This window comes from Octopus bimaculoides, chromosome 6 (genome assembly GCF_001194135.2).
Source record: "Octopus bimaculoides isolate UCB-OBI-ISO-001 chromosome 6, ASM119413v2, whole genome shotgun sequence".
Lineage (NCBI taxonomy): Eukaryota > Metazoa > Mollusca > Cephalopoda > Octopoda > Octopodidae > Octopus > Octopus bimaculoides.
Window position 1 is genome coordinate 81,409,456 of NC_068986.1, and position 10,437 is coordinate 81,419,892.

At 35.4% G+C, this 10,437-nt stretch overlaps 1 protein-coding gene across 2 annotated transcripts in view; it reads right to left on the bottom strand.

Annotated features, from left to right (window-relative positions):
* LOC106874324 (leukocyte receptor cluster member 8 homolog) overlaps positions 1-10,437 on the bottom strand; it is a 24,995-nt gene that overhangs the window by 9,107 nt on the left and 5,451 nt on the right. For both annotated transcript variants that reach the window (XM_014922013.2, XM_014922011.2), the window contains exons 2-9: positions 9,458-9,853; positions 9,267-9,327; positions 8,144-8,504; positions 5,908-6,139; positions 5,139-5,186; positions 3,212-3,355; positions 2,184-2,423; positions 503-676 (exon numbers count right to left, since the gene is read on the bottom strand). In XM_014922013.2, coding sequence (XP_014777499.1) covers positions 503-676; positions 2,184-2,423; positions 3,212-3,355; positions 5,139-5,186; positions 5,908-6,139; positions 8,144-8,504; positions 9,267-9,327; positions 9,458-9,853 — 1,656 coding nt within the window. The remainder of the gene's footprint in view (positions 1-502; positions 677-2,183; positions 2,424-3,211; positions 3,356-5,138; positions 5,187-5,907; positions 6,140-8,143; positions 8,505-9,266; positions 9,328-9,457; positions 9,854-10,437) is intronic.

Sequence of the window (10,437 nt, forward strand, 5' to 3'; positions counted from 1 at the left end):
ATATATATGTATGTATATATATATATATGTATATATATATATATATATACACACACACAATAGGCTTCTTTCAGTTTCCATCTACCAAATCCACTCACAAGGCTTTGGTTGGCCCGAGGCTACAGTAGAAGACACTTGCTAAGGTATCATGCAGTGGGACTGAACCTGGAGCCGTGTGGTTAGGAAGCAAACTTCTTACCACACAGCAATTGTTTACGCAATATGTTGATTTTCATTGAATGCTACTGAAATGATAATAATAGCATAAAAGATGTTTAGTGTACAAACTGCCCTTGTACACAATGAACCCTTGTAAATGATTTAGGAAAGACCAGTTAATAAACGAGTGCATTAATGTCTTAATGAGTCAACATGACTTTATCAAAAATATACTGGAAATAATTCATCGTAGAACTTTTGTAAGCTTTCTCTGCTTCACCTGTAAACCATAACAAACAAGACTAAAGAGTCAAGATTCATCAAGACCTGAAACTATACTTACTCTCTGTCTTTCTTTCCTTTCTTGCCACCAAAAGAATCCTCTCTAAAACGTCCACGTGATGCTCTACCTCGAGCACCACGACCACGTCCTCGACCTCGGTTTTTGTTGCCAAAACTATGTTTACTCACATACTTCTCTGATGAGCTACTGTCGTCAGAGACACTAGAACTGTCACTGGATGAAAAATAAAAACATTATTATTGTTTCTTTTTCATATATAAATCTCACCATTATCAGCATCATTTTAACATCCACTTTCCCATATTTACATGGGTCAGGTAGAATTTATTGAGGCAAATTTTCTATGGCTGGATGCCCTTCCTGTTGCCTACCCTCAACTGTTTCTAAGCAAAGTAATATTTTCCCATGGCCAGATATATTTTCCTGAAGACTGAAAATGAACAATACCACTTGTTTGATGGTGACACTCACAACTATTGCATGATGTCAATACAAGGATACATACATATCTACAATGGGCTTTTTTTCAGTTTCTGTCTACCAAATCCACTCACAAAACTTTGACTGGTTTAAGGCTATAGAACACACTTGCATAAGGTACTACAACAGTGAGACTAAACCTGAAACTATGTGGTTGGGAAGTAAAACTTCTCAACCACATAGCTGGCATTAGCTGGACAAGTTGTTAGGGTATGCATCAGTTCTTGTTTGATATTACTGCTCCCAGTGGGACCATTCCTCATTCACACATTTTCATTTATGCATGATTTCTGCAGTTAGATTACCTTCCTATTACCAACTACCCTATAGAATGTACTGGGTGCATTTCATCAGGGCACCAACACTAGAGAGTTTGTTGTATCCACATGAAATAGATATTTAACCCTTTAACATTTAAACAGGTCACATTCAGTTCAAATACTTCATCTGTTTTATGTCCAAACTGATGTCTATCCATCAATGTCATATAAAAAAAAAAACAATCACATCATTGAAGTCTTGAAGCTATGTGATAATAAAACTTTAATTCAAAACTATGTGAAACAAGCATTACATTTGACAGAACAATCTGAATGCTTAAGAGTTAATGAAGTTTAACAGTCACTCTTTGAACAATGATTTTGGAAGTGCAAAATGAACTGACTGTAATGACAACAATTATAAAGAAATGTTAACTTTTAATCATTTTGTTATATTGCTCTAATTTAATTCTATGTTCTGACTAAGTATCAAACTAAGTTTAGTGACTCTGCTTTACTTCGTGCATTCACCTCGTGTCCTTTTAAAGTGAACTTTTGACTACCTTCTAATTTGCATACTGGTTTGTTTCATAAGTGGCATAATACTTTTTGCAGGTAGATCTTTAGGTTCTGCCCTTTTTTTTAATTAGCATGCATTTTTGAGTATATATTGCATTGTATTTGCTTACATATTGACTCCATTATTGGCTTGCATTCGAGTAATGTAATCCAAGTTAATAATTCTGTATTAAAACATAACACTTTTAATAAATTTAAAAGCTTCACATTGTAGTTTAAACCATAAATCATTTATCAAGATTATTTACGCCATAATCAAAACATCAGTGAAATAGCCCTAACATTACAATACTACTTTAAAAATGTAGTAAAATTCTTACACTAACATTTAAAAATCTGTTGGAAATGTTTCAACTAAAGACAAATGGAAATCAAAGACTGAACCAATTCAAACAAAATACCTGCTGTGTCTTCTGTGCTTTCGTGCTACAGATCGTGAATATTTGTCTCTGACAGAAACTACTACAGCAGCTGGGGAACGTGAACGACTTCTGGATTTACTACGTGAACGTGAACGAGATGTCCTATAGGTTGGAACTCTGTCCCCATTGTAAGGACAACGCACTGATGATCGATTGTTTGGTGGTTCAGGATCATCTCTTTCCCACCGACTTCGTTTGCGCTTCTCTAAACAAGAAATACTAAAAAGACAGAAAATAAAAATGGAGTTTTATATTTTAATTAAGTCTTAGAAAATGCCAAATTTTCTTATATTAAGAACTTTACTGAAATTTAAAATCTTTTCTTTGAAACTTGTAGTATTCTAGGAGATTAAACTGAAGAAAATATTCAAAACGCTTAGCTTGTCTGCTTCTCCAAATCAATCACTATACACAATTATAAACAACACTTTTATTGCATGTAAACCTAGCCACATATCAGTGTTAGCTTTACTCAATCTGATCTCATAAAAATTGTTCCTAAAACAAATTTCCTGCTTACACTTAAAAAGTTAATGCACTTGATACATCAATTTAGGTGGGCATTTGTCACCATTTCCCTGAATAACAACTGTTTCCTTCGTATCTAATAAAGAACTCAAGCAGTCAGTTTTTTTTTTTGTTCTTTTTCTCTCAATATAATACATTAAGGTCACATTTCAAAGACAACATTGAGCTTGTACTTTATACCACTACATAGTTGGGGCTGAAAAGTAAAAGGGTTACCATAAAATTGATTTTGAAGTAAAACTAGATCAAAGATATCTTTAGTATAAGGTGAAATCTAATGCAGTAAACTGCTTCAGGTTAAAATACATCAGTGATATACAAGATGAAATATACCGCAAAAGTCAAAAGCAGTAAACTACGATATAAAAACTAATTCTTGAATCTAATATGGAAATACTACAGAAGACAAAGTATCCTTTTAACTTCACTGTCCTTTACTATTTTCATTCTGAAGTGTGAAAACATACAATAGTACTTACTCAGGCAAGGGTTCTTTATACCAGTCAATATTCCATGGAGTTTGGTCATCAAATATGCCCTTTAACTTCATCTTTAGACATCTTTCCATTTCATCTTTCTGGTTTTCTTCACTAACACTGGCAAATGCTCTTTGTACATAATCTCTAAAACATTCCAGATGGAAGATAATAAAGTTGCCATAGTTACACAATAAAGCAGGGGGTTTTTTGTGTTTTTTGTTGGGGGTATGGTTTCTAAGGAAAATAGAAATACCTATACTCTGAATGGAGTAGCTATTGTTCATGTAGTTTAGACCCAGGGGAAGCCTAACTGAGCAGACCTATGACTAAAGGTATTATACTCATTACCATTCCAACTTTGATGGATAGCTAATGTATCCATTCCATATTTCATATCATGAGTGTAATTCACAAGAAATTTGGCAGCTATTTCTAGCAGGCTGCATAACTACAAAGAGGTAAAGTGGCAATCCATGGGAAATCAGAACTGAAGGTTATGGAAAGTATCTTTTTATCTCTGGTATAGACTTGCTGCAATAGCTCCATCTATATACATATTCCTTTCTACACCTGTATGGTAGCACCAACCATTTCCTTATAAAATCCACGAGGTTTGCAAGTTTCCAGGAATTGATCATATATAAAATATGGAGGCAAAGCTCAGACAGAGAGACATGAATTATCAATACTGAAGTGTTGAAGATGCAGCTACTTAGAGAATATATATTGCTGTGAATGTATTGGAGTACTAATCTCTATGTAAATGACATGAAGAATGGTATTCTTCTTGCCATTTAGGTAGAGATTAGCATGCATTTCAACTAACTGGATTCATGGAATATTCATAAAATATTGGTTTCAAGTTTTGACAGACGGTCAGCAATTTTGGAGGGACGGGGGAGGGGGTCAACTGCATCAATCCCAGTGCTTAACTAGTACTTATTTTATCAACCCCAAAAGGATGAATATAATGACAGAAGAAATGCCACTAAGCATTTTGCCTGGTCTACTAACAATTCTACCAGCTTGCTGCCTTAAATATTCGTAAAACATTGAAACCTAAATTAATAGATAAAAACTGATCTGATAAATTGTTTAAATATTAAATAAGAAGAGGAAACGTTTGAAGTTGACAAATTTCATCTTTACTCACTTCAAATGGTAATCCCCACCTCTCTCTCACATACATACTAGCTTAAAAACCACCCCATTGGGTAGCTTTTAAGCTAGCTCTTGTGGAAGGCTCTTCATTGGGCCTTGGGCCCAATAATGACACTTCATGCATTGAGTACTTATTAAATTTTATTAAACTTGACCAATATTTTTCAAGCAATGAACAATTTTCATCAAAACAATGATATAATTCGTCGACTTGGAACTTATTGCACAGCTGCATGATAAACAACATTTTTTGTCTTCCCATTTGGGGGTCAGTACAATTTTTTTTTCTTCTGTTTAACCTCTTTCTTTCTTTTGATTGTTTTCAACCATCACTATCACCAGTACCACCACAACTGCCATACACACACCATCCAGACTTCTGGCGCCACCACCATCACCACTGTCTTTCACATTGCTTATTATCACCATCATCCCTGACCATCTCAGCTACCACCACCACCACCATCATCATCATCACCATTACCATTGCCTCCGCCTCTATCACAAATACAGCTCATACTATTACTATCACCCCATTACCATCACAACCTTCAATCTACTACCGTCCTCATAGTCTCTATGCCTACTATATTACTCTCACCCCAGCAGGAGGAATAATAGAAGTGTCATTGAATAGTGAGAGAGGGGATCAAAGTGTGACACACTGACACACAGAAATTCGTTTTGGCATTTATTATCATAGATATAGCGAAAAATCAGTATTAAGTTCATAAATAGAAACATTATATGAAATACAAACACTTACTTTAAAGAAGGAGGCCATTCTCCCTTCTCAATACCTGGAGATTTTGATCTAAAATAATAAAAAAATAAGATCAATCAATGTGATAAGAATAGGCAAATAAAGTCAACCTGCATAATAATAAAACATAAATCCAAATACAAAAAAATCTTCCATTTCAAAACCCCACTTTGAAGGTGTTTCAAAATATTTGGAACAGAAATATTTACCCATATGACTAATTAAAAAATATAGCATAAATTACTTCAATATATTTCACATACTTTTACTATAAAGCTTAAATTATTAAACATTGATATAATCATTTTGTATTTCAATAATCATTCTACCATATACAGGCTTCACTCAATAAACTTGCTAGCCAGAACCAAAGCACTTATTATTGGTTTCAAAGTCTGGCACAAAGCCAACAATTTTGGAGAAGGAGGTAAGTTGATTCCAACAACCTATGTCCAACTGATACTTATTTTACCAACACTAAAGGTATGAAAGGCACAGGCAACACCAGAGGCATTCAAACTCAGAATGTAAAGTCCAAAGAAATGCCACAAACCATCGTTCCTGGCAGGGTAACAATTCTGTCAGCTCACTGCCTTCAAACCATTTATTATTGACAACAGTGATCTTATATGTGAGGGAACCTATTTTCTTATAATACTATATCAGTCTCTCATAATTTTACTAAAACCTTCTGTATAACTTATTGAAGCACATGAATCAGTGAGAAACACACAGCTCCAACGACTGTCTCACAATACAATCTATTACTTACTCAGCATTGGAGGAATTATCTTCTGTTTGATTATTCTCGGGACTTGATTGATAATTAGACTGTTGTTGTTGCTGCTGCTGCTTTCCAGGATGAGGAGAACACATTTTCTGCTGTGATTGTTGCTGCTGTTGAGGGAACATTTTTGTTCGGTAACTTGAAATGGCATTGGTATTCTGTACATTGTGACGTTTAGAGATCTGAAAACGAATGCCCAGAGCATTTGCGTTCCTTACTGCAAGAAAAAAACAGAAAAGGAAAACATTACATTTATAATAATTGATTTTAATACTGGCACCCTCTTATCCACCCACATCTCGAGTGTCATTCTATAAAACAACCCTTTCCACCTATCCAGAACAACATCAGTCTCTGTCACAACTCTACATGACTTTTACAGGGATAATCAGGAGAAATGCTTTCATCATATAATTTTTACTATATAGCTAATCACATGTAACAGCACACCATCACAGACACATTGTTACAATACAACACCACACCCTTACCAAATACGTCTACATTACACCACAGACACAACCTCACTACAACTACCACCCAACAACACATCATCTCACAAACCCTCTCTTCCACACTGAACTTCACCACAGATCCTCACTTCCACACTACACCCCACTCTCCACAGACACATCATACTTTTATTAATAAGTTACACATCACATCCAAGCCAATGAAGGAGCCTCTACATACTCATTCAACTAGCTAGAAATACAGCCAAATCTCCTTCAAATCACATCCCACTACCTTAAAATAAAAAGAACACATCGGATAATTAAGTTTCTAGATATGCTAGGTCAGTATATAAACACAGATGAGAAGGTCAGAGGTGGCACATGGATCAATGCTGAATTGACTAAATAATCTGGTACATGTTCAAACAACCACACAATGTAACAGGCCCTTACTGCCACACTGTGTAACAGGTCCTTGCCACTATACCACTCAATATATCCCCTCTATGATGGAGGAAGTGTAGTTATAGATAAGATTGAAACATTCAATAGTCTCAACTGCCAACTTGCAGAGAAACACTGTCTGATCCCTTCAAACTTTCAAAATGTTGAATAAGAATATTGTTAAAAAATATGCATGTATAAACCTATACATGGATAGAGATATGCATAATATTTTTATTGTGGCCAAGTCAGTCTCTTGCTACACTGAGTTTTGCCTGTGGATGCACAGAGTCATGAACTCAGGTTTTGCTGAGGAACTAAAAAAGTTTGCTTTGCAACTATGAGGTCTTGGGTTTTATAAAAACAAAAAAAAAACCTGAATACAGAAACCAACTAAGCCCCAGCATACAGGCATGAAGGCTTGAGGCAGACATGTTTCTTTTTAAATTAATATTAGATAAAAGTGTAAACTGTTGGCAATACTACAAAAATAACCCATTAACAATACTTGAATGGGATAATGGAAGAACAAATGAGACAATAAAAGAAAATTGCTATGTAATGATATTTAAGAAATGGTTAATGATTTGTTAAGGCCCTTTATAGATCCCTGAAGCATTTAATATTTCTTCTCCTTACTTTACACCAACAGAGGTAGTTGCTGGTGGTGTTGTTTTATACACTCACCTTGGAGTGTATTTTCTTAATTTTATCATTTCTGTAGTCTTCATCATTTAGCATCTGCTTTTCATGCTGGCATGGGTTAGATGGTTTGACCGAAACCGGTAAACTGGAAGGCTGCACCAGGTTCCAATCTGATTTGGCATGGTTTCTATGACTAGATGCCCTTCCTAAACCAACCACTCCAAGAGTGTAATGGGTGCTTGGTATGTGCCACTAGCACAGATGCCAGTTATGTGACGCTGGCATTGGCCACAACTATGATTTCACTTGGCTTGACTAAGCTAAGAAATTCTTACATTCTCTTAATTCCCTGTAATTCAGACCACCCCATGGTCCCAGCAGACAAAATCGAAAAAGTGTGGCCCTGGAGGATGTGCTTGAACACCCAGACTTGCAGGACTCACACTTGTGGATAACCATCTCCATGCAAAAAGCAGTGAACAGGGATATGGTCCAGGGGCCAAGAATGCTGGAGGTCTCCACTGCCAAAAGCTCAACCATAAACCTGCCAGATAGCAACTGATACTTTGACAATGTTGTTACTTTAACCTTGCCCACAACACAAACCTCTCTAAATTCTGCCATTTATTCAAACAAATACCGTTTTATAAAAACAAGAAAGAAATGTTACAACTAACGTTTATTCTTGGCCATTTGAAACCTTGGCATATTTGAAGGATAATCAGTATTGTGGTACTGGTGGCCAGGTGACAACTGTTGCTGCTGCTGCTGTTGTTGAGAAGACTGTTGTGGTGACTGTTGATCTGGCTGGTAATGCTGAGGTGGTGGCTGTTGTTGAAGGTGTGGCTGTGACTGTTGTTGATGAAGATGTGGCTGTTGAAGATGATGAAGTGAGGTTGGCATATGTGGTGGAGGTGGCTGCTGCATGCGTTGCTGTTGCTGATCTATGTTGTCTCCAGTGCCAGGAGGTAATGGTTGCTGGAGAACCATATGAGGAGGTGGAGGAGGTACCTGGTTAGGTGGTCTGTTATCTGGATGCTGTTAAAACAAGCAGAAGATGTATTTAAGATATACTAAACCCTATTATTATAACTAAGTCATTAGAAGAAGATTCTATGAATTAAGCAGTAACCTGTGTTGTTATATATATATATATATATGTATATATATATATATATATATATATATATATATATATATATATATATATATACATATATATATCCTTTAAGTTCGTTTATGGGAAACATTGTGAATATGCATATAAAAACTCCTATTCTATTATGCTGGCTACAGCTTAATGATGCCAACTTGCAATACCAGTTTTTTGGGATTGCACCAAGGATTATTCTTGTTATTACTATATATCATTTGCTTTGTCTTTTTTTTTCTATGCTGGCATGGGTTAAACAGAAACACGTTTTACAACCATACAGCTAGATGCTCTTCCTATTGCCAACCCTTCTGTTTTCAAGTAAAGGATTTTTATTTCATTGGTTTTTGAAAGCACACAAGCAACAGGATGTATTTTTAAGATGGAATGTAACATAGCAGTTTTTATGCAGGCAATAACAATCACGTGGTACATCAGCATCCACACTCATATAAACATAGACGATGTCATTATATTGACCAGATGTTGTAACAAACAGCTGATCACAATGCTCAAAACGTCATAGCCAAATACTGCAAGGCATTTTGCCTAACACTAACAATTCAGCAGATCTACTACCCTAATAACACCAACACCAACAATAATAATAATGATAACAACAACAAGAATAGAAATTCAATACTTACATTCTGCTGATACTGGCCATAAGGTGGTACATTACCGTACTGTTGTGGCATATTGTAATACCTAGTAAAGACGAAGAGGAATGTAATAAACTATATATCAAAGAAATAGGAACTAAACAGGTTTAATAGACAACAATAATAATCTTGAGGAGATTGCACAATAAATGTGTTATCTGCTGGATCATACTTACTGTCCATAAGGATACTGAGAATACATATTATAGTTGTTGTTGTAGTAGAAGTTGTTGCCATAATTACTGCCATTGTTGTTGCTGTTGTTGTTAGACTGGTCAGGTAAGTTCATGTTAGGATGGGGTGGTGGTGGTGGTGGTGGCATTTGTTGCATGCTGTGGCCAACATTACCAGCTGGGTGAGGACTCTGAAGAGGTGGCGGAGGCATTGGTTGACAGGGTAAGACAGAAGCCGGCAGACCAAGACTTTGTTGAGCTGAAAGGACAGCAGCTTTTGTTGGACTTGTATCTTTGCAGCTATCAGTGTCAGTCTTTAACTTTAAACCACTTACAGCCTCTAATGCTTTCCGAGCAGTTTCCCATTCTGGTTTATTAGGATACATTACATTATCAGAACTAAAACAAAGAGTTTAAATGAAAATTTTAAAAAACAATTAAAAATTGTTTGAAGACAAGAATCTCAATAACAGCTAAAATAAAATAAAAAAGAATACAGGTGCAAAGAATCAAATATGTTAAGTATGTTGACATTTTGTTCCACTAGTTTATTTATTCTGCAGGTGAAATATAACAGATATGCAAGCTAACTAATAATCAGAACTATGTTTTTATGCTACATTATAATCTAAAGTAGAAAGAAACAATATCATTACTATAAAAAACAAACTTCTCATGAAAGTATTGGGATCTTTTTTAAAACGGGGGCCACATTTTTCATTAACGAAACACTTTGAAACTTGGATCACTGGTAGAATGTGTCATATAAAACATCTTTTTCTCTTAGTCTTCTTAAAAAAAAAAAGAAATCCATAAATTATTCCATGTTAAAGTTGTCGTATTTCTGTAATTTCAACCAATCACTGACGTCCATTCAGCCGATATACATTAAGTGCCGCCTACATAAACAAACGATTCTGAAACAATTAACCCTAACCCTAGGGTTAGGGTTAAAGCAAATTTAAAATGAAAAAAAAAAAAAA